General features: G+C 43.2%; 1 protein-coding gene across 1 annotated transcript in view; it reads left to right on the top strand.

Annotated features, from left to right (window-relative positions):
- Positions 1-25,355, top strand: part of LOC115462079 — a 136,234-nt gene that overhangs the window by 37,118 nt on the left and 73,761 nt on the right. Inside the window, exon 3 of the mRNA XM_030192117.1 lies at positions 7,489-7,604. Coding sequence (XP_030047977.1) covers positions 7,489-7,604 — 116 coding nt within the window. The remainder of the gene's footprint in view (positions 1-7,488; positions 7,605-25,355) is intronic.

Below are 25,355 nucleotides of genomic sequence, written 5' to 3'. Positions count from 1 at the left end.
ATATTCAAAGCTACTTATCTGGGTGGGTAGCAAGGGCTGCACGGCAAGGTCTATACCTGGATTTTCATTGGCATTAATCAAATAATGCCACTGAAAATCTCTACAGAGTACCTCAGCATTATCCGGATAGCAATGGGGCAATCTAGGAGTGGAGCCTGTGCAGATCAAGTAGCTACCCAGAGATCAGTGATTGCACCAGTATCTGCAGAAAGGTGACCAAAATGATTAAGGGAATGGAAAGACTCTCAAATGAGGAAAGGCTAACAAGGTTAGGTCTCTTCAACTTGAAAAAGAGACAGTTGAGGGGAGACAGCTGAGAGAAGATAAAATACTGAATGGTGATAAAATGCTCCATGGTGCAACCGCACTTCGAATATTGTGTTCAATTCTGGTCGCCACATCTCAAAAAAGATATAGTGGAATTAGAAAAGGTGCAGAGAAGGGCGGTGAAAATGATAAAGGGGATGGGACGACTTTCCTATGAGGAAAGGCTAAAGCGGCTAGGGCTCTTCAGCTTGGAGAAAAGGGCGGCTGAGGGGAGATATGATAGAGGTCTATAAAATAATGAGTGGAGTTGAACGGGTAGATGTGAAGCGTCTGTTCACGCTTTCCAAAAATACTAGGACTAGGGGGCATGCGATGAAGCTACAATGTAGTAAATTTAAAACGAATCTGAGAAAATGTTTCTTCACTCAACGTGTAATTAAACTCTGGAATTTGTTGCCAGAGAATGTGGTAAAGGCGGTTAGCTTAGCACAGTTTAAAAAAGGTTTGGATGGCTTCCTAAGGAAAAGTCCATAGACCGTTATTAAATGGACTTGGGGAAAATCCACTATTTCTGGGATAAGCAGTATAAAATGTTTTGTACATTTTTGGGATCTTGCCGGGTATTTGTGACCTGGATTGGCCTCTGTTGGAAACAGGATGCTGGGCTCGATGGACCTTTGGTCTTTCCCAGTATGGCAATACTTATGTACTTATGAGTGGAACGGGCAAATGAGAATCACTTGTTTACTCTTTCAAAAAGACTAGGGGACACTCCATGAACTTAAATAGTAGCACATTTAAAACAAATAGGAGAAAATAATTTTTCACTCAGCATATAGTTAAGCTCTGGAACTCTTTGCCAGAGTAAGTGGTATAAGCAGTTTGGGTTTTTAAAAAGGTGTATTATTAAGGTAGTCTTGGGGAAAGCCACTGCTTATCCTTGGGATTAAGTAACATGGAATGTTGCTAATTTTTGTGACTATTCCAGGTATTTGTAACCTGGATTAGCCACTGTTGGAAGCAGAATACCGGGCGGGATGGACCTTTGGTCTAACCCAGTAGTGAAACTCTTATGTTCTAACTCTTTGGGTAACTTAGGACAGCAAAAAAGCTGCCCTTAGTTATCTAGATGTCTGTGTGGGGGGTTAAGGCACTGAATATTGCTTCTACCCAGTTAACCTTTGGGCTCATTTTTGAAAGAGAAGGACGCCCATCTTTCGACTCAAATCAGAAGATGGGCATCCTTCTCCCAGGGTCATCCGAATCGGTATAATCGAAAGTCGATTTTGGACGTCCCCAACTGCTTTCCGTCTCAGGGACAGTTCAAGGGGGTGTATCGGAGGCGGGACTTGGGCGTGTCTAACACATGGACGTCCTCGACCCATAATGGAAAAAAAAAGGGCTTCTATGCAGTAGGCCCTGCTGGCAACTGCAGAAATGCTTTTCAACATTATCTTCATAACTTTTACATTCAGGCAGTAATTTTGTAAAGGATTTTGCATGTATAAATCTTGTTTTATGGGCACACATTCTCTCTAATAAAATTACCCTAGGGGTTATACATGTAAATATACATGCGATGACAAGTATGTACATTTAGGGAGTAATTCTATAACTCGGCGTTACCATTTAGATGCCTCATTGCTGTACAAGGAGTTTCTATTCTATAACCGCAACTAGGCACCTGGATTCTGTTAAGGACTAGAAGCATAAATCTGCATTGGTGTGCCTCAGTGTAGGCATGCCCATTTATACCAGGTCAATGGCAAGCATTCAAAGGCATGCCTATCTGCAGTATGCAACGAGTGGAGCTTACCGTATTTTGCAAGTTACGTGTGTAAGTGGCAGCCTGGCCTGTACTCCTACCATGCTCCACCTACTCTTACCTTTACGCATTGTAGCATCCACTGTTCCCTCTAAGCTGAAAGGGAGTCCTCCAGCTACAGTCCTGCCAGTGGGTGGTGCTGTTTGACTATCACATTTTCAATAGTGTAGAACATGCAAGCTGTGCAGGACTCCAGGGAACCTGCCTGTCCCTAGCAATTGAAAACATATTTAAGCATCCCTCCCACTGGCAGCAATGCAATTGTAGGACTCCTGCTCAGCTTAGAGGGAACAGTGGTAGCATCTACACACACCCTTATAGAATAGCACATGGGGAGCTTATGCATGTGACACATTTCTGTACGTTTACGCATGCTAGGCGTATATAACTGAATGTGCTGCACTATAGAGTTGCCTTTCAAATGACCCACATACAGGCTTTTTCAGTGATGTAATTTGAGCAGAGCAGGGGTTAAGTCACAAAGGGGATCATTTTCAAAATAGAAAAACATCTAAAAAGGGACATAAAGCATCATTTGGACATTTTTCTCACAAAAATGTCCAAATCGGTATTTTTGAAACCTATTTTACAAATGTTTTTCTATGCTGTTTATCTGCAGTGCATCCATATCTCAAGGGAGAATGTTGAGGGCATGTTCTGACCTCCGACAGCCTCGCACTAGTTTATAACGTGATCCTAAAATGTGTGTAATGCCTTTACTGTTATTCTCAGTCCCAAGGGCTATCAATGCTGCAGTTTCCACTGGAAAAATACATGAGAAATGCACTGTGGGTAATGTAGTTCACAGGCAGTGCAACCACACTTGTTTGGCTGTGTAAGAACTGTTACCACTGGTTGTGAGGCTGCCCAGACCTTCCCTCTCCCTCTCTCTCTCTCTCTCTCTCTCTCTCTCTCTCTCTCTCTCTCTCTCTCTCTCTGCCAAGCTTGGCTCTTTTGTCTTCCTGTTCAGTCTTACTATCTGTCCTCAGAGGTCACCCAGGTATGACCATTCCCTCCTATCTCTAGGACTACCCCTTGCTATCTGATGGCAGGCTCTGTCCCCATTGGTCTCTATCTGCTCCTCCCTGTGTGAAGCCCCACCACTTCTTTGTCCTTTCAGCCACGCGGGGCTTCTTTCACCATTATGGCCAGGGACATGGAGCTAACACCATCTGGCTCCACACAGCTCTGTCCTGCTGAGAACTCCCTGTAAAGAACCTGGTTTTTTACCCTGAGAATATCTTCTTCCAAATGAGATATCGCACATTCCAGTCACCCAACTTTGGACTATTTCTACCTGTTCAACTACCTTCCCCTCCCCCTGCAATACAACTACCTCTCTTCAGATCTCCACCTCCCACAACCTCCAGATTAAGAAGTCTCTGTATCCTGAACATCTATCTGTGAGTAAATTATCTGTGATTTATTCAATAAAAGAGACTTCATAAAATAATAGAGACTTCAGGTGATTGCTGTGCCAGGGTTATACTCCATGATATTGGGGCTTCTAATTACCAAGCTCCAAGAGTCATGACAGGGCATGTTAAAGGCAGGATTTGGGTATTCCTAAGGCTTGGATGTTTTCAGCCATAATGGAACAAAACAAAACCATCCAGAACTAAAACAAAGATGTTTAGAGCTAGATCTGTTTTTAAAATGAATAAGGCACAAAAAAGTGCCCTAAATGACCAAATGACCACTGGAGGGAATCAGAGATGACCTCCCCCTACACCTTCAGTGATCACTGACTCCCTCCCACCCCCTACCCAAAAACAAATGTGATTTAAAACATTACTTACTAGCCTGTATGCCAGCCTCAGATGCTATACTCAGGTCCATTAGAGCAGTATGCAGGTCCCTGGAGTAGTCTAGTAGTGGGTGTAGTGCACTGCAGACAGGTGGACCCAGGTCCATACCTCCCCCTACCTATTACACTTGTGGTGGAAACTGTGAGCCCTCCAAAACTCCCCAGAAACCCACTGTACCCACATATAGGTAAGGGCTATTATAGTGGTGTACAGTTCGGGATAGTGGCTTTTGGGTGGGTTCGGTGGTGAGATATGTACCTGGGAGCATTTATTTGAAATCCACTGCAGTGGCCCCTAGGGTACCCCATTGCTCTCCTGGGATGTCTGGGGGACCAGTCTAGGAAAAATGCTAGCCCCTCCTACATTCGAATGGCTTCATTTTCTACGTTAATGGTCAAAACAAAATGTACAAAACACAAAACTTTGTTCAAAACAGTATTTTTGGAAAAAAAGATAGACATTTTCCTTTTTTCGAAAATTACTTTCTTTCCTATTCAGATTTTGGACGTTGTGTGCAAAACGTTCAAAGTCGGACTTAGACATTATATTGAAAATGCCTCTCAAAGTATCTGCAAAAGTTGTAAAATACACACCTTCTATATACTTCAGTTATGTGCATTTACACTTGTTCCTGAGAAGGTTACACCTTTCTGACATACTGTGCCCAGGGATCTGCTCTGAAAGCACAAAACGCAATCCATGAGCAGAAAACTCTTCCTGGGATACTCTACTGGCAACAATACATTCACATAAAAATTTGAAGACCTGTTTATTCCAGCTAGCCTTTGTCAACAAGCCAAATTAATTAAGTATCAACAGTGACTTCATGGCTCTGGGAGAAAGGCTGAAGCAGACAGGTGCACAGGTGGCGTTCTCCTCAATTCTCCCTGTTGAAAGGACAAGGTAGAGAAACTTGCATCCTGGAGGCAAATATGTGGTTGCACAGATGGTGTCTCAAGAGCATTTTGGTTTCCTGGACCATGGAATGCTTTTTCAAGGGCTTCTGAGCAGAGATGGTGTCCATCTATCAAAGAAGGGAAGAATGTGTTTTCAGCAGCACAATGGCTTACCTACAGAAAAGGACTTTAAACTAGAATCATCAGGACAGGGTGATCAAGGTCCCCAGGTAAGTACAAGCCCTCAGGTGAAGCACTAAATACCTCTACACAAATGGAAAAAAGGGGCAATGCTGAGCGCCAACCCTTTAGTAAAAGGGTTCCTGAATAGAATGCAACTCCAGAAGTAGTGTATTCCAAGCTTTGGTCCTACAATCATAAAAAGAGAGTCCCTGTATTCTTCTTTTTTAAACAAAGGAACATCAAGGAGACCTTTATCAGCTGAACAAAGAACTTGCAGTGTCATAAGGTTTCAGAGTAGCAGTGATTCATGTAGGTATATTAGCGTGTAAAGCTTTAAAAAGCAAAGTCAAATTTTTAAAACTAGCCCTGCAGAAAACAGGAAAACAAAGAAATATGTAGAGACCCTGAAAATAAGTCGAGCAGTCGCATTGAGCAACCTGCAGAGCTCTAAGCATGTACATAGGGAAGACTAAAAACAAAACATTACAGTAATCAAATAATAGAAATATAAAAGCCTGTACAACTATACGAAAGTTAGTTAAACTCAAAAAAATCCCTCAGATAGCATAATAGTTTTCAATTGAAAAACACCTTCTGTATCACTGTTCTTTAACAGGGCTTCATAGACAAGGAAGAATCTGCAATAATCCCTACATAATTTCTCTGGAAATAAATAAGTAATAAATGTTGCTCTGCATGGCCATATTCTGGTAGCATTGTCTGTGTCAACAGTGCATACTTTCAGCTTTAAAACCGAGTTTCTCATCTAGAAAATGCACTGTCGAGATGTACATAAAGAAGGAAATTCTACAAATGGCACTAAGAGGGTCTTTTTTATTAAGCCACGGTAGCGTTTTTAGTTCGTGGTAGAAATCAGCTGGTGGTAAATGTCGAGACACCAATGGGCAGCTCAGCGTCTAGGACCAGCTGATTTTTAGCGTGAGCTAAGAATGCTAGCGCACCTTAACCCTTCATTGCCCCAGGTACAAAATACGAACCTGTACATAATACTTAAAATGCTTTGATTGTAACTAATCCCTTCTCCTTATCTTTATCTATTGCAAAATGGAATTATTTGGCCCAATATTCAAAGCTGCTTATCCAGGTAGCAGCATTAAGACCAGTTATTGATTTTCAGTGGTACTATCTGGATAATCCTGCTGAAAATCATTGTAGACTGCCTGGTGCTATCAGGAGAGCACTGGGGTGGTCTGTGATCCCCTGAGTTATCCAGTGAACAGCAATATTCAGTTCATTAATCTGATAATTAACTGCATAAAGTTAGAACAGGAAAAAGGATGTCCTAATTTTATCCAATTAACTATCCAGATAGAAGGCTGAATATCGCAGCAGCAGTCACCAGTGAATCCAGATACTCAGCATCAGCCACTACCTGGATCCCAGCACTGAATGTCTGGATTTATTTCAGTCATAGTAGCCGATGTTTACAAAATACACTCAGGGGCCCTTTTACTAAGCCACGTAGATGCCTATGCGCATCCAATGCGCGTCAGTTTTGAGTTACTGCCCGGCTACCATATGACTTTTGTGGTAATTTCATTTTTGACATGTGTCCGCTACGCGCGCCAGAAAATATTTTTATTTTCTGGCACACGGGCGGTATTTGGCATTTTACGCGCATAGGTCATTACCACGTGAGTTCTCATCGCTAGTTCTCAATGGCTGACGGTAAGGTCTCAGACCCCAAATGGCCGTGTGGCAATTTTGATTTTGCCGCATGTCCATTTTCGACAAAAATTATTAAAAGGTATTTTTTACAGGCGTGGTGAAAAATGATTCAGTGTGCGCCCAAAACACGTGTCTATACTACCGCAGGCCATTTTTCAGTGCGCCTATGTAAAAGGGCCCCTCATTGCCCTGGCTGAATATTGACTTGATTGTGTTTAAAATACCCTTTTGACTATAGTTACCACATAGCTGGAAATAAAACCATTGTGTCCTTGAAACAGAGGCACACACATTTTTAGTGCAATGATACAGTTATATTTCTTATAGACTTGACTACCTCCTTACACTTATGACACAATTGTATAAATATAGGGGCAATTTTTAAACAATGAACATATATATAGCTTCCCTTTCAAAACTGACTCAGGAAAAATATGCTTATAGATTTGCTTCTATTACTTGTGTGAGTACTCTTCCCATGTAATTAAGGGCATGCTTTTGCAAATATAAAAATATGGTAACCCATTAGTGCCCAATGTTCCCATAATAAGTGTCCATATGGGAACATTGGGCACTAATGGGTTAATGAGTATTCACCCCAATCCAAACCCCAGGAATGCCTCCCCAGCACTGTTATGTGTGTGTTGGCTATTAGTGCATAATCATGCATACCCATGTGGTGGGCAATTTTCAAACATGCCTTCATAATTCTTAGTGTTTTAAATTGAGGAATTTGTTTAAATCAATGATTAATTTAAATTCATACACACTGTCAGTGATGACTTTGAATCATAATTCTATCTTTCTGTACTGGACTCAGTGACAATTCCGGAGGTGCTGAGATGCTGGAGCCGATTCCTTATGCTACACCCAGATGAGCATGGAAACCTTCCTCGACATTGTTTTCTTAATATGAAAAATCCCTTTGCCAATAAGGTAAAATTTTCAAAAACAAATTACATAAAGCATAATAATCAAGGGCCTTTCATGCTATGGCACACTCAGTTATAGAGGTAATTCATGATCCCATATTTTGGCTAAAGGCATAAAGGAGTAACTTGTGTACAACTATATTTTTGGTAATGAATGTGTAATTTTTCTGGTATTAAATTATCTCTCAAACTGGATTTTTCTTACTGATTATACTTAGGTGCTCATTTTCAAAAGAGAAAAATGTCTAAAAAATGTCAAAAAGCAACAGAAGGATGTTTTCATCGCATAAATGTCCAAGCTGCGTTTTTCAAAACTCTGATTTGTGACATTTTTCTCCGCAGTTGATCCAAATTTCACGGAAGCATTGTTGGGGGGGGGGGGGTGTTTTGGGCAGGTCTTTGGCGTTCCCAAAAGTTAGATGCTTTTCTGCCATAATGGAACAAAACCAAAACTCCTGGGGCAAACATTGATACAGTTTTGTCTAGACCTGTTTCAAACACAACTAAAGTACAAGAAGTAGCCCTAAATGACCAGATGACTACTGGAGACATAGGAGCCAACTTTTCAAAATATTTAGGGGTGCTAACCCCAATGGAAATGACTCCTCCCTGGACACAATGAAAGAGCTTGCTCATTATTGGGGGTGTTCAAGCACCCACAGAATTGGCTCCTATGATTGGAGAGATAAAGGTGTCAGTCCCCCCTTAATCCCCCAGTGGACACTGACCCCCTCCCATCCCCCAAAGTTGTGATAGTGACATTACATACCAGGTGCTATGACACCTTCAGATATAATGGCCATTCCTATTACAGTAGCAAGTGTTCCCTGGAGTAGGCTAGTAGTCAGTGCAGTGGACTGTAGAGAAGGGAGCCCAGGGTCCGGCACCCCGACATAACAGCCCTGACAAAATAGCCCCAACAAAAAAGCCCTGACAAAACAGCCTGGTAACAAAATAGCCCTTGACAAAATGGCCCGTCCCACAAAATAACCCTTGACAAAATAGCCCCCATAGCAAAATAGCCCCCTAGAAAAAAATGCAGTGCTATATTCTAGGCAGCCTCATTGGGCCCTTTTGTCAGAGGGTTAATTTGTCATGGGCTATATTGTGGGCAGGCTGTTTTGACAGTGGCTGTTATGTCGGGAGCTTTTTTTGTTTGGAACCTTTTTGTCGGGGCTATTTTGACCAGGTACCCTATCCGGGCATGTGCTGTTGTAAAAGAGGCTATGAACATGTAAGTGTTACCCGACAGTGCACAAAGTTCCTTCCTGTGCTTCCAGGTGACGCTTGCCACATCATCATCATCTATAAGATTGAAAGACAACACGGTGTATTCTGGGGAAAACAGGTACATGTACAGCTCATCAGGGTTTCTGACGATGCTTGTGGTAGGTAGATTTCTTCTTTGACCAAACTTCCACCACAAAAAGTTTAAGAAAAGTTTTGAATTTGTCGTTTTGCAGAGTTCACGGTTATCTGGTCAGCGCGTAAAAGCACACCTTCTTTCTGATAGAAATCATCTATGTACCTGTGTTGCTGTTCGGCATCAGTACACCACAGAGGAAACCCCGATGCTTCCTGCTTTTGACTCACATGTATGTTTATATCAGGGACGTAGCCAGACTTCGGCGGGAGGGGGGTCCAGAGCCCGAGGTGAGGGGGCACATTTTAGCCCTCCCCAGCGCCGCCGACCCCCCCCCCCCCCATCATTTTTGACCTCCCCACCGCCACTACCACCTTTGATCCCCCCAGCGCCAACCCCTTTAACCCCCCCCCCCCCCCCGCTGCCAACCCTCCCCCGCCACCGTCGGGTACCTTTGCTGGCGGGGGGTCCCCAATCCACGTCAGACGATGTCCTCTTCTCCGGCGCGGCTGCGTTGCTGATCTGCAAGGGCAGGTTTCTGTAAGTCTGACGTCCCGCACATATGACTCACAGAAACAGAAGCCTGCCTTTGCAGATCAGCAACGTGGCCGCGCCGGAGAACAGGACTTTGGCTGGCGGGGGTTGGGGACTCCCGCCAGAAAAGGAACCCGACGTTGGCGGCGGGGGAGGGTTGGCAGCAGGGGCCAGGGCCAAATCTACAGGGGCCCATGCCCCCGTGGCCCCACGTAGCTAAGCCCCTGGTTTATAATTCTGCAAAGAGTTGTGTATGTCTGTTCAGAATGCCAGACGTTGATTTCTCCCACCCTGTACACTTTAGAGATAGCCATTTCCAATTCTACAGTACACAACATTCCCACCAGGGCTCTCTCGCCATCATCGTGGGTGCATTTCTTCCACTGACCCGTTATGACTCAGGTGTGACACAACAGCAACATGAGTTTACCATGCACTCTAACAGGCAGTATGGAGAAAAAGAGTCCACGTGGCGGGAACACCTTGACTTTCACAAGCCTGAAATAATTGGAGAGGGGGCCGAAATTTTCTTAGATGATTTGGGGGTGACCGATCAAATATTCTTTTGTTTTATTGACAAAAGGGTACAGGCTGGTAAAATCATAATAGTGTATTTTGTCATCCTGTTTAATCTGATAGTACAGACACATGGTGTTCGTTCTGCCTCCAAAAAGGGTGTCTTATGGAACTAAAGGTTCGGGTAATGCTGCTGTGCTCAGGAAGGCCACACATCCCTTATCCTTGTTAACCAAACTGTCCTACTCATATTTCCAAATACTGATGACCTTAAACCCTTTCTTTTTTAGGTAATCTGCCTTACACTGTGTTTTGCAGTTGAGAAATCCAAAGGTGGTGCCCGTCAGAAGATTCTGTTTTTTAGAATCATAACAGTTTGTACAGCAGTGGTAAAAGCACCCGTTAAATTGAAAAGCAGTGCACTTGCCGTTAATGACGGCATAACTATCGAGAAAGTAGTCACCCAGCTGCATTTCGCCACCCTTTAAAGCGTGTATGCGTTATTTGTCCTCGGTGTACATCAGCCAATATCTTTTGGTCTGCCGATGATAATCATTGGCCGATGGCAGAGCTATGATTCTCAATTTTAAACACATGAACCTGAACATGGCCATACACAAAGAAGTGAGTATAATGTATTGGAACGTAGTACTTTTCCACAGGCATTTCCCTCACATAGTTTTGATTTTCCACAGTGTTACAAAAAGTGAGGGAATTACCCTTTGCTGCCTTCAAAACCCATGGCTTGCAAGAGCTTGCTAAGCTTTAAGAGAATAAAATTTAGAAAATCTATAAAGCGAATGCCCAGCACGTCAACCCCGATTTGTAGAAGCTTACCACCCTGCGCTAACAAACTCATATCCAGTGATGTGCTGGAGCCGGCTCACACCGGCTCGCAAGAGCCGGTTGTTAACTTTTCTTCCAACTTGCGAGCCGGTTGTTAAAACACGCGAGCCGGCTCTCCTCCCTCCCTCCCTCCAGATCCATCCCTCACCGACCTGCCCTTCGAATTCTTCGGGGCAGGTAGTCTTGCCTGCCCGCTGCCAGCGCTAACTCTCCCTCGCTGCCGGTTCGCACTTTAAAAATGGCCACCGAGACTTCCAGAGGCGGACTCGTGAGACTTCTGCTGAAGTCTTGGAGGCCGCCCTTGTAAGTCTCGGCGGCCATTTTGAAGCGCGAACCGGCAGGGGAGAGTCAGCGCTGGCAGCGGGCAGGCAAGACTGCTTGCCCTGAAGAATTCGAAGGACAGGTCAGTGAGGGACGGATCCGGAGGGAGGAGAAGTCGCCGCTGAACAACTCGGGAGGGGTGGCAGGGGAGAGAAGGGAGTTGCTGGGCATGGGTGGATGGAGGGGAGATAAGGGTCGCTGGGTATGGGTGCATGCAGGGCAGGGGAGAGGAGGGTCACTGCTGGACATGGGTGGATGGAGGGCAGGGGAAAGGAGGGTCACTGGGTATGGGTGCATGCAGGGCAGGGGAGAGGAGGGTCGCTAGGTATGGGTGCATGAAGGGCAGGGGAGAGGAGGGTCACTGGGTATGGGTGCATGAAGGGCAGGGGAGAGGAGGGTCACTGGGTATGGGTGCATGCAGGGCAGGGGGAGAGAAGGGTCGCTGGACATGGGTGGATGGAGGGCAGGGGAGATGAGGGGAGAGAGAAGAAATGCTGGACATGGATGGAGGGGAGGGAAGAGTGAGGAAGGAGATGAGTTGAGGGAAAAGGAAGAGAGGATGAAGAAAATATGCAGAAGCTGAGGACCAGAAATGAAGAAGAAAGGAGGAAAGGAAAGAAATAAATGGAAAGGAAGCCCTGGAAACGGAGTTAAGAGGACAAATAGCAGCAGAATCGGATACTGGGCCAGCATGATCAGAAAAACAGTCACCAGACAACAAAGGTAGAAAAAAAATCATTTTATTTTCATTATAGTGTTTGGAATATGTTCACTTTGAGAATCAGATGCTCAACATTAAAAGTTTATATTTATTTACTTATTTATGGCATTTTATCGCACATTAAACATGAATTAGATTGGAACCTGGGATCATTTAATTTTTTTTTCCTGGAGTAATGCATTGCCACCACCACCCCCCCCCCCCCAAGGCTCTCTCCCCGGCTATAGCCAGCTCTGCAATTTGGGGGGGGGGCGCAGAGGGGGACCGGGGAGAGAGCCTGTTGTTAAACATTTACCAGCACACCACTGCTCATATCCATGATTTTCCGCAACAACTGACTGACAACAAAATAAATGTTGTAACCTTTCGAATTGTGCACTGTGAAAGTGTAGTCCTTGAACCGCTTGTCAATAAAGTATGAACTCAGTTTGACAGTTCACCCCCTTAAATTCCCACTCACGCTCACGGTAAAGATCCATTGCAAAGATGTAGTTGGGTATGTGTAATCCCGTCTCCTGCATACATTCACAGTCATACATGATATACCTTTCGGATGTTTTAGATCTAGCCAGCTTTGTCATATAGCATAAATGTTTTTCACCTTTCAGTAAAGGATCACTGTACTGCAAACATTTTATGACTTTGCATTTGTGCTTTTATTTTGTGTAAGAGTCACACTTATCACAAAATATTTTAGACAAGCATTCTATCTCTTTTTTTGGATGCCAGATTTGTATACCATTTTAAACATCCCTTAGAACAACAATACAACCAGCAGTTAGGGCACCTCACTCCACCACTCTCCCGAACCACACATGTGTCGGATAAACACAGATAACAGTGTGATTTGCACATGTGGTTGTGGCTATAAGGCATTTTACAGTGTTTACAGAAATGTTTCATACCGTAGAATTCTTTGATATCTAAGATACCGTAACGGATATATGGTCTTATGGAATGGCTGACAGTCGCTTGTTTTAAAAAGATACCAGCCATTTCTGTCTATACAATATAGAACTCATATGTTTATGTCCAGATGTTGTTCAAAAACCACTACGTCGCTCAACATAACTTTTTTGTTTTCTGGCCATCCTAGCTCAGCATTTAGTTTTCTGGCTTTATGCAACAATTCTACATCTTTTAGCTTGACACTAATAATGAATGCCTTGAGACTCCCCACAAAGCACGTGTTATTACACATCTTGTTTTAAAACCTAAAATGACTGTCATTCAGCAATTGGTCTGTCGTTCTTAAAAATAGATGGAGATGACTCAATCCAGTTTTAAAAAACCTGTGTTGATGTTAAGTAGAGTATTAACTTGGTTATAAAGTCTAGTTACAGATTTTTGACCTTCACCAATAGATTTTTCATAATATTTGAATTTGTATTTTATGAGTGCTTTCCTTCATTCAGTTTTGTTTTCCTCAGTATTGTGTTTGCACCATTTCCTTTCAAGTTTCCTGCATAATCTTTTTGCTTTCAGGATATTATTATCAAACCATGGTGATGATTTAGTTCTCTTTTTTGTTTTTATTTGTTCAAGAGCTATGCAGTCTTAGGTCTTTTTCATTGTTTCATCCCAGAGTTGGGAAAAATTACTTGGATTATCTAGTAATAAATACGAATTGACTTGTAACTAGGTCCAAAATTTTGTTATGTCTGTCTTGCCCCTTGTAGAATAAGTCTTGGAAGAGTGAAGAGTGTTACATATAGGAGAGATTTCACTCCAATTAAGTGTGAATGTGAGCTTTTTGTGGTCTGACATTGGTTTAGTCTTCCAGTCATAATTATCTGTGAAATGTGAATTCTGAGAGGGGAACCTAAATGTAAATAAATCCAAAAGATGTCCTTTCTGATGGGAAGAGTGAGCTGGAGGACTAATAAAACTCCAAGATTTTAGAAAGTTGTTAAATTCCTCGGTATAAGGATTGTTTGGATTAACTAAGTGTAGGTTTAACCTATCACCTAGTAGAATATCACAAAAAAGGAAGTCACATCAGAAGGCGGAAGTCAGCAGAGGAGGGAAGGCCTTGGAGCAGGCCTGTGTGGGATCTTCTAGGAAGATGCGAGGGGTGGGGAAGGGAGGTAAGAAGGAGGAAGGAGGAGATGCCAGACCCACAGTAATTGTGGATTATTTTTTTTACTTTGGGAGTAAGACTTTTTTCCGCTCTCATGGGGCAGTAAAATATTTTTCTCCTGCACTCACAGTAAATGCATCAAAAAATTTTACACCGCACATCGACTAGGAGCACTAGAATGAGACTTGGAATAAAATGAGAGAAGCTATTGGAGCCCCAGAATGAGGCTTGAAATGCACATAGAGAGACAGAACAACACTTGTTGAATAGCGAATACTGCACACACTGCAAGAATGTAGCCTAAAAACCCCTAACTGCTCAAATTTTCCTATAACCAACTTTCAATTGGGCAAGAAAACCACAAAACTGATAAAATCCACACAGTCACATGAATCAAACCACAATGTTTAGGGTGACCAAAGTTTATTCTTCAAAAAAGTGCTGAAGGAATGACCCAACATGGGCTGTGGATTGAACAGATAAGCAATGTATGAATGAATAAAATAAATGAACTCAATGTAAATGAAATAATAACCAAACAGACATAAAATATAATTATAATTGGTGAAAATGTCTGAGATACATACACAAAAAACAAATAGAATAAGAAGCTGAAATATAATACAACAATATATTTCAAGTCAGCAAAGTATGTGTTGTCGTAATACGATTGTCATAACAGCAATCCTCTAAAAACAAATAAAAAAGAACAGTCCTACAAGATGCTATGTCCTTCATGAGCTTATCATGGCTATAGAACCTTTAAAGTGACTAGAAATAACATAACAGCAAACATCATGTTTTGTTATATAGCTGCAGATAAAGAGGCATAGTCCTTAGACATTACAGAGTCAATACTGATCAGAGAGGACATGAAATCTTAGTGGAAAATAAAAACCTCACAGTGGATACAAAGTTAAAATGACTCTGATAAAAATATTGCTTAAAACACTTATTAACACTAAAATAATGTATTATGCCTGAAACTTTGATCCAAAAAGATCTTGATTCAAATTAAAAAAACAAAAGATGCACTAAATGTTTTCCTTAGAAAACTGGGCTCTAAAAATGACATTATGGTAAGAGAAAATGCCAAGTTAACGTTAATGGTAATGTCAAGCAACAGTGTGCAAAAAAAGGGCAAACCAATCAGGGGACAAGAAAATGCAAGTACTAAGACTGTAATAAATACATCGCTTGGGAAACATATCAGCGCTAAGATACGTCAAATGTCTGAAGCCTTAATTCAAAGTACAAAACAAAAAAAGGTTCACAATACACTGACTACTTCCCTAAAACCATATTAGCGCTAAAGTCATGTGGAAGGGCATTTTCGAAAGAAACGTCTAAGTTGGAATTTGGACGTCTTTGTAAAACGTCCAAATTCAGAGGCGGGGAAAAGGTCATTTTTGAAAAAAGATAGACGTCCATCTTTGTGTTCGAAAATACCATGGATGTCCTTGGATTTGGACGTCTTTTATTTTCGCCCATTTTCAAAACCAAAAATGTTCAAGTCTAAAACGTCCAAATTCAAGCCATTTGGACGTGGGAGGAGCCAACATTTGTAGTACACTGGTCCCCCTGACATGCCAGAGGGGGTATGGGCCTGGGTCCACCTGTCTAAAGTGCACTGCACCTACTACGAAACTACTCCAGGGACCTGCATGCGCTGTCATGGACCTGAGTATGACATCTGAGGCTGGCAAGTAATATTTTTACAGATGTTTTTTGAGGGTGGGAGGGGGTTAGTGACCACTGGGGGAGTAAGGGGAGGTCATCCCCAATTCCCTCCAGTGGTCATCTGGTCATTTTGGGCCCCTTTTTATGCCTTATTCGTAATAAAAACAGGTCCAGGTGAAAACGTCCAAGTTTTAGTTATGGACGTATTTTCTTTTTTCCATTATGGCTCAAAGACGTCCAAGTCTTAGGAATGCCCAAGTCCCGCCTTGAACACACCTCCGATACGCCCCCTTGAGATTTGGACGTCCTTGTGACGGACTTCTGACAAAGACATCCAACATTGGGTTTCGATTATACCGATTTGGACGTCTCTGTGCGAAGGACGTCCAAGTGTCGATTTATGTCACTTTTTGGATGTCCATGTCTTTCGAAAATGAGCCTGATTATATCCTAGAAACAAAAAAAGAGAAAAAGTACACTACCACCTCCCTTTAAAACAGGGCTCTATAAACTGACGTCATAGTTAATTAGTATAAACAGTGAAATCAAACGACCGTATTGAAGGACGGCAACTAAGTCGAAAGACGTGAAAAAGAAAATCCAATAAAATGCATCAAAAGGCAGCAATATTGTTGAAACAATAAAACGCTGCTGTCCTAAGGATCATACTTAGACCATATCCCTCCCCACCTTGAGACATAAACTCATCAAAATGTGTACATAATGAGCCTCTATTCCATAGCTGGTAAAGCATGAGGTGCAAAAAATAGCTAAAAAAAACCCCATGAAAATACTTACATGGGGATGACACAGCATAGCAAAGTGCTCCGCAGTCACCTTCCACTATGAAAACACTGATACAAGTGAAAACCCGCCTTAAAAACCGCCAGGACGTAAATATTCAAGTAGATGACATATGTCTCAAACGAAAGTAGTACAACATGTAAAACATGAATGCACCCGTTTTGAACAAAAGAAATTTTATTTTAAAAAATATAAAAAAATGAAGGACATAAAATAAAGTAAAAAGAGCGTCATCCATGAATTTGTGATAGTGACATCATTATTTGGAAAAAGGCGGGTCCTCCGAATGAAATAAATTGTATAAAAACAAAATGGAGTTAGATAATGTGCTTTCAAAGAAGGGAGGATATCTAAACTATTGTGAAACAATAAAAAAATGGAAATGCATTACTAATGTATATGCATAGGTCGGTAACATGAAACAAAGCAGCTACTCTATATAAAAGACTGAAGAAATCAGCCTAAAACGGAAATAAAAATGTGAATCATCCTGTACTCAAGCAAGTAAGCCAAAAAACAACTTGAAAAAAAAGGCAACTATGCCCAATGAGAACAAAAAAACCAATAAGACATGGATGAAAAACTATATATGTAAAAATATCCACTGTTTAAAAAAGGCTAAAACAAGCGCAGCAAACAATGCAACAGAAAATTGGAACATAAATCATGACGACATAAGCCACTGAGAGACCGATGAGCACATAATACAAGAGGTAATAAGCTGTTAATTAATTATAGTGCCAATATCTAGAACATTCATATGTTTTGAATGGTCTTTTAATTACAAGAAATTGTACCATCTCAACCTCTCTATTGAGTCCCTGTGCAAAAAAAAAAAAATGCACAATTCATAAATAAGCCTTTGTTCCAGTCTTAGAAGTGCAAGATCAGCATCTCCTCCTCTCCATCTCTTTCTGAGTGTCCTGAAGAAAAAAACAACAATATCTTCAATTTTATGTTGTTTCTCTATCCAATGTTCAATAATGGGTGCGGATCTAACCTGTCTGTTAATGCAGCTGCTGTGTTTCACAATTTTGGTTCTCACATTTCTCTTTGTTTTCCCTATATACAAAAGTTGGCATGGACAGATAATTATGTATATCATACAGCTAGTGCTACAGGTACTCTCAAATTGTAATCTGTATTCTTTACCTGAAGATGGATGGAAGAAAGTAGTTATGGTTAAAGAATGTTTGCATACAGAACAACTTTTCGACCCACATGGTTTATGTCCATTCTGAGACTGAGGTATAAATTCCCTGTCTGCTAAGGTCGAGTGTACCAACCAATTTTTAAGGTTAGGATTACGCGAAAGAGCTGTTGTGGGTTTGATGTTGCTGAAACAAGTATGTGCCTGGACGATATGCCAATGTTTATGGATAAAATTACTCATGTCAGATGAAAGGTATGAGAACCTGAGAGGACAAGCAAGATCTGGGGGACTACCCCGTTTTCAGTGGCGTAGCAAGGAGGGGGCGGGAGGGGCGGTCCGCCCCGGGTGTCAGCTCGGGGGGGGGGGGTGCTCCCTGCCAGCTCTCCCCCCTCGGCGCATCGACACCCCCCCCAGTGCCCACCCTCCTCCGTCCAACCAGCTCCCCCTAACTTTAAAAAAATATTGGAATCTGAAGCGAGGCGCAGCGCCTCGCGCCTGCATGTAAAAGAAATGTGCAGCGTCTCATCGGGCCTTCTCTCGCTCTGTCTGTCCCGCCCTTGCGGAAATAGGAAGTTGCGTCAGCGGAGGGCGGGACAGATAGAGCGAGGGAAGGCCCGATGAGACGGTGCTCATTTCTTTTACGTGCAGGTGCGAGGATTCCGATATTTTTTTTAAAGTTAGGGAGTTGGTTGGACGGAAGAGGGTGGGCACTGGGTCGGGGGGGGGGGTGTCGATGCACCAAGGGGGGGGGGGTATGTCATCTTGCTGCACCCGGTGGGGGGGTGCAATGGCAAACCACCCCGCCCCGGGTGGCAGCCCCCCTCGCTACGCCACTGCCCGTTTTTAACCAGTTTTTAACAAGTCATCATGCACTTGTATTCTAGCTTTTTATAAAACTGGTATTTATACACTATGGCAGGTATCCCCTATGTCTGAATCTTTCACCCCAAATTCCAGATTGTAATGTAAATTCTTCTTGAGTTGTGCACAATCTTTTAATCCTGAGGAATTGGCTATATGGTAAATTATCCTTAAGATGTCTATTATGGTAGCTTGTGTAATGTAAATAATTGTTTTTGTCTGTTGGTTTTCAATATAATGTAGTGGTGAAGCAGTATCTATCTTTTTTTATAAGAATATCAAGAAATGAGATCTCATGTAAATCATAAGTCATTTTAAACTTTAGATTAGTATCTCTACTGTTCATCCAGTTGTGAAATGCAAATAATAAATGTTCATCCCTTCTCCATAAAATGAAAATGTAATCTATGTAACGTTTATACATGCATACAATAGATTCAAAAGGATGTGTTGCAAGATGTGTTTCCTCGAATCAGGAGCGTAGCCACGAGTGGGCCTGGACGGGCCCAGGCCCAGCCACCTTTGCTCCAGGCCTGCCTAGCCTCTTCTGCCCGCTCTCCCCGTCCACATGGTCTACTCACTTTTACTGCCCTGAAGCGCCGTTCTCCCTCCAGCACCGGTGATTCCCATAGCCAGCTTTCAGCCAGCGCGCGTTGTCAGGGCCTCTTCTCAGGCACGTCCCGCCTACTCTGCAACTTCCTGCTTCCCACCTTTGCGGAAAACAGGAAGTTGCAGAGTAGGCGGGACGTGCCTGAGAAGGGCTCCGATGACGCGCGCTGGCAGAAGGCTGGCTATGGGAATCGCAATGGATATAACCACTTTAAGAATTTAACAAGGTTATATGTGATAGGGAGTGCATCCTTTTAAAAACAGTTTGCGAAACATGAGTCATGTCAGATAATTTACCCCAGAGCCGACAAAGATAAGGGTTCTACTGTTCCACCCTCCCCCCCCCCGCCGCCCAAAATGTATTAAAACAAATTTCTTTATGAGAACAATTAGCACGTTATAAAATATCATTATATGAAAAGACCAGTGAAGAAGGCAGTACCTAAGTCTTCAGGGCCGGTCTTAGCAAGTGCGGGGCCCTATACAGACCAATTTGGTGGGGCCCCATCCTAGCCCCGCCCCACCGTAGCCCCGCCCTACCCTAGCTCCACCCCATTGATAAGATTATTCCATTTTTAGAACATGTTTTTATTTATGAAATTTCAAATAAAGACAAATGAAGCTAAACTTGTACAAAAAAACTGATTGAAATAATAAGCACAATGCTATCATGAAACCTCCCCTCCCCAGAAATTATTCAGTTCAAGTCCACTACAATTAGTAGTTCCAATTCTCATATCAAAGGAGAATAAAGGAAAAATATTAAGAAAAGATTCAGTACTTTCAAATTCCCCTATTACTCTGTAACCCATATATGCAATAAAATAAAAATGAAATGAAAAGATATACAATAAAATAAAGTGATGTGTGAAATATAATGTACATTATAAAAACATATAGACCACCAAGGTATTAAAATTGTTTTAAAATATATACCACAGCTCTCTGACTCAAGAAGATTCCGACTCTGTCATCCATAATTGTCTAACAACACACAGAAAAAAAATAAGTAAAAATAAAATAGTCACAATTAATACCTTATACACCAATATACCAGCCATACGGAAAATGCAGACCATCAACAATATGAAGCTAGCAAGGGATCATAATATCACAATTCTCATGTAGAGCCACAAAACACCCTTTTAGAGGTAGTGTGTCATGATTTAGGCTCTACACCCTTTCTGATGTTTGGTGCCACCTTAGTAAGGCCAACACACAATCTCTCCACAGCAAAACACTATACACAAACTTGTGCAAAAACACACTCATAACCTTAACAAACCATAAACAGCACTAATTCCAAGGACAGAATGAGCTACAACCTTATGAGTGGCATGGAAAGGCAACTGTAATTACACCTGGCTCTAAAACACCAGTGCACAACCTAGTGAAAAAAAAACAAACAAAAAGGGCTGCAAACTATACGCTAGCAGAATACTGCACCTTCCTTGATCACACCTGAAAAACACATGAAGGCAAAATACTGAACTGGAAAGTTACCTCAAGAAGTCAGACTCAGCATACAGCAATACTACAAAAATTGAAACTTACATGAAAAATATCACAGATGCACATTTCCAAAAACTGACATATTCCAATTAATAAATCCTGAATAAAATAGTTTTTCTACCTTTGTTGTCTGGTGACTTTGCTTTTCTGATCATGCTGGCTCAGTATCCGATTGTGCTGCTATCTGTCCTCTTAAATCCATTTCCAGGGCTTCCTTTCCATTTATTTCTTTACTTTCCGCCTTTCTTCTTCATTTCTGGGGAACGAGGACTGGAGAGTCGCGTCGCTGGACATTGAGGGCAGGCGAGCAGTGGCGGTGGTCGGAGAGGCGAGGCAGACTTGAGGCGCGCCGCGCAGGGCCCCCTTAGGTGCGGGGCCCTATGAGGCCGCCTCGGCCGCCTCTGCCTGAGACCGGCCCTGTAAGTCTTGGTGGAGTGAGTTTGATTCATTGAGCTGCATGGCTGAGGTCTTGTTAAATTCTTAAAGTGGTTATATACATTGACAAATTCCAGTGGATTACAGAGAGTTAAATTATACACACAGGCACTGCTACTTTAGTAGGCCCCAAGCTTTCATTTACAGATTAGGGTCCAAATAGGCACCTTCTTGGTGTCTACAAATAGAAGCCTCTTTATAGAACCGCGCTCATGGGGAGTAATACTGTAACTGTGTTCAAGCCACATTGAGCCTGCAAAAAGGTGGGAAAATGTGGGGTACAAATGCAATAAATAAAATATATAGGCACCCATAGGATACCTAATTGGCATATATTCTATAAAGGGAAGCAGGCCCTACATTGTTTTAAAGGGCCGCCGAAAGGGGGGGCAAAATTCTCCAGGCCCAGAATCCAAGAGGGGCCCGGCACCGGGGTCTGTCTCTGTCCTGCTCCTGTTGGCCCGGGTGATTGCATTAATGTGATAACCCGGTCCCGGCACAAAGAAACAGAAGAGAGACAGACCTCGGCACTGGGCCCCCTTGGAGGCCAGGGAGGAGCAGACACACTGACACAGGAAGGTAGGGGGCAGGGGCAGCAAGGTAGATGGCAGGGGTAGCCTGAGCGAGCGAGTGAAGGGTGGAAACGGCAGCCGTTTCCTGAGTGGGGGGCAGCAGCTGCAGCCACCTGAATGGGGGGGGGGGAACACTGGCAGCCCTGCCCGGGGCCTAGCTTTCTCTCTCAGCAGCCCTGTTCTTTTACAGAATACCACTATTGCTGGGTAGATAGATGTGTATGCAAGGAGTGGAGGAGTGGCCTAGTGGTTAGAGCACTGGTCTTGCAATCCAGAGGTGGCCAGTTCAAATCCCACTGCTGCTCCTTGTGATCTTGGGAAAGTCACTTAACCCTTCATTGTCTCAGGTACAAACTTAGATTGTGAGCCCTCCCGGGACAGAGAAATATCCAGTGTACCTGAATGTAACTCACCTTGAGCTACTACTGAAAAAGGTGTGAGCAAAATGTAAATAAATAAATAAACCATATGGCCGGCATAAGTGCTTATACCTAAGTGCCAGAGATGCACGCAGACCATGTCCATGTGTGCACCCACCTGCAAATTACACAGTATTGGATATATGTACATAGATAGTGTGTAAGTGCATAAGTGGCATATACACATATATGTAGACACATACATGCATATATGCTAGCATGATAACCATTTAAGCATGTAACTGGCTCATACATGTTAGCATCTAGTTTATAGAATTACCTGCACAGTGCTACATGCAGAACAGAAGTGAGCAAAGCAGCAATGTTTGGGTGGAACGGCACCACAGAACGTGATATTCCTGCAAAGGTACAATTGGGGAGATAATAAGGGTCAGCACCACCATCTACACCTCCAGTGGCCATTTCAGTCTATAATTCATGATGGGTCTTTTCAGCTATCATTGGCTATAAAAGATACTACACAAAAAAATTCCATGGGCCTTCTATGTCATATTTGAAATATTCAACCAGTTCTATATCAGAAGGGTCAAGGACCTCTAAGGGGCCTTTGAATCTTTGCATTGGTCCCACAATTTACTTTTCAGCTTCCTGGTTTCAATACATACACACTTCATTTTAATTGTTTCGTTATTCGCCTATGTTGTAACATCACTTGCCTATATTTCATGTAACAATATTTATCTTTGTTTCTATGGGTTCTTTTGAGTTTCGATGTACTATTGCTCGCATTAATTGGATTTGTCCTCAGCCTAAAACTTAAAGGTTGAGCAGACTATAAATGCCAAAATTAAATTTAAATTAAATTAAAATGAAAGCTGTACAGAATGGAATTGAACCCCAATGTGAACCCTGCACCTCAAGTTCTGTAAACCTATCCTGCATTCATAGAAATTCCCTCAGCAGTTAGCGAGGAGCAGAATTAGGATAAATCACCCTACTGCTTCTAGAACAAAAAACAATTTCAAATATTTTGGTCATCTCGTTAACAGCAGCACAAACTCACTCCAAGGCTGACATATTTTAATGTAATACAACAATCCTGAAAAAAGACACTAGCAAATTTGGTGTGCTACAACACTAACTGCCGATACTCGGGCAGGAACCCTACTAATCTAGCAATGGGTGGCCTAGTGGTTAGAGCACCGGTCTTGCAATCCAGAGGTGGCCGATTCAAATCCCACTGCTGCTCCTTGTGATCTTGGGCAAGTCACCTAAGTCCATTGCCTCAGGTACAAACTTAGATTGTGAGCCCTCCTGGGACAGAGAAATATCCAATGTACTTGAATGTAACTCACCATGAGCTACTACTGAAAAAGGTGTGAGCAAAATCTAAATAATAAAAAGAAAATAAAAACCAGAGCAAACTGGACTGGTATGGATCCCCCAAAGAAACTAAACAGCAGTAAAATACACCTCATCTCTGTCACTCATGAAAAAAGGAGATAGACCTTCACCTAGTACAAAATAAGGAACTGCAAATAAGAAACAAAAACTAAAATGGAAAACTGGAGAGGCTATAATCTGTATGCAATGCAATACAGAAAAAAGATAAACATAGGGGGCCCTCTTACTAAAGGGTTGGCACGCACCAATCCAGAACTACCGCCAAGCTACTGCAGTAGTTCCCACCTCCAGCACTGCCCGGTTACCGCCAGGTTAGCACGGGAGTCCTTACCACTACCTCAGTGGGTGGCGGTAAGTGCTTCCCCCCAAAATGACCGCACAGCAAGTGGTCCACGTACCGCATGGCCATTTCTTTTCCAGAAAAAAAGACAGCCTCTTACCCACTGTGGTAAAAGGGGGCCTTGGCACATGTCAAAAACACAAGCTGATGCTTGCGCAGGCCCTCTTTTACCGGAGCTTAGTAAAAAGACCCAGGTGTTATATATATATATATATATTAAGTGATGACAGATGATAGCAAAATGGCCCATCCAGACTTCTCAGAAAGAGCACATCTCCAACACCTCCATCTCCCTCCAGTCCTCCTCCCCCCCCCCCCAGATTCAGCACATCTCCCTCTAGTTTCCCCCTCCCCCAGGTCAGTACATCTTCATCTCCCTCCTTCCCCCAGGTCCAGCATATCTCCATTTCCCTCCTCCCTCGGGTCAAGTACATCTCCATCTTCCTCTCCCCCTTCTCCATGGTCCTAATATCTTTCTTCCTTGCCTCCCTCGAGTCCAACAACTCTCCATCATCCCCCCTCCACCCTCCAAATTTGCCTTGATCACCGGCAGTGGTAGCGATTAAGACAGATTGCTCAGGCCAGCACCGGGGCCTTTATTCTGCCAGGTCCTGCCTCCTGTGAGATAACTTCCTGCTTCCAGAAGGGTGGGACCCAGCAGAGAGAAGACCCTGATGCTGGCCTTAGCAGTCTCCCTTAATTGCTGCTGCTTCTGGCAATCGGGGCAAGTTTGGAGGACTTGTGGGGGAGGGAGAGGAGGAGACACTGGACTCAGGAGCATGAAGGTGGAGAGAGAGAGAAAGGGACAGAGATGGAGGCTGGACCCAGGAGAGGGAGAGAGAGGGACCACAACATCAGGACAAAAAAAACCCAGCTTTTGTTTTGCTGGTTTTAGGGATTTTCTGGCAGCTGGCCTGGTCTTTGAAAAACCATCCAGGCTGGATCAAAACTGCCCAGTTGGCAATCCTAGTTCTGCTATATCTATTTTGAGATGGGGAGACCAGAACTGCACCCCAGAAACCTCTACAGAGGGCAGGAGAGTAGGCAGGCAGGCTTGAGGCAGAGAAGGGAGCCTGAGGAAAAGAAAGCTGCAGGCTGTAAAGGAGAGACAAGCCTGAAGAGAGAAGATGCTGCAGGCTGTTGAGAGTAAGCCTGAGCATAGGAGATAACAGCTATGCCATGAGAGGCAAGCCTGCAGAGGAAAAGAAAAGCTGAACTGTAAGTAACTGGAGAGTGAGAGCTGCAAACTTGGGAAGAACAAAGCACTGAAGCAGCCAAGAAGAGGAAAAGAGGGGCTGGAGCAAGCTGGGGCAAAAGAGAAGCTGAACTGCAGGAAAACGGGCAAGACGGGAAGAGGAGCAATAGCCGCCGCAACAGAGACCTGTCCAGACGGATGGCGAGACAAATGAGCCAGTGGGACTGTGCTGAGAAGCTGTGCTGTGCTGGGACTAGGGCAGGTCTGTGCTGGGAATAGTATTGGCAATGAGGAGCTCTGCAAGCCTGGGCAGTGCGGAGGAGAGCTCGGCCAGAGCGAGAAGCCCGAATGGATTGGCATGGCTGGGGGGGGGGCCTTACATCCTCCAGAGGTTCGGCCTGTGTGTATGTCCAGTCATGTGTGTTCCTG

The sequence above is a fragment of the Microcaecilia unicolor genome, chromosome 2 (assembly GCF_901765095.1).
Source record: "Microcaecilia unicolor chromosome 2, aMicUni1.1, whole genome shotgun sequence".
In the NCBI taxonomy this organism is placed as follows: domain Eukaryota; kingdom Metazoa; phylum Chordata; class Amphibia; order Gymnophiona; family Siphonopidae; genus Microcaecilia; species Microcaecilia unicolor.
The sequence above is the reverse complement of the archived record's forward strand: the minus strand, read 5'-3'. Positions and strand labels throughout refer to the sequence as shown.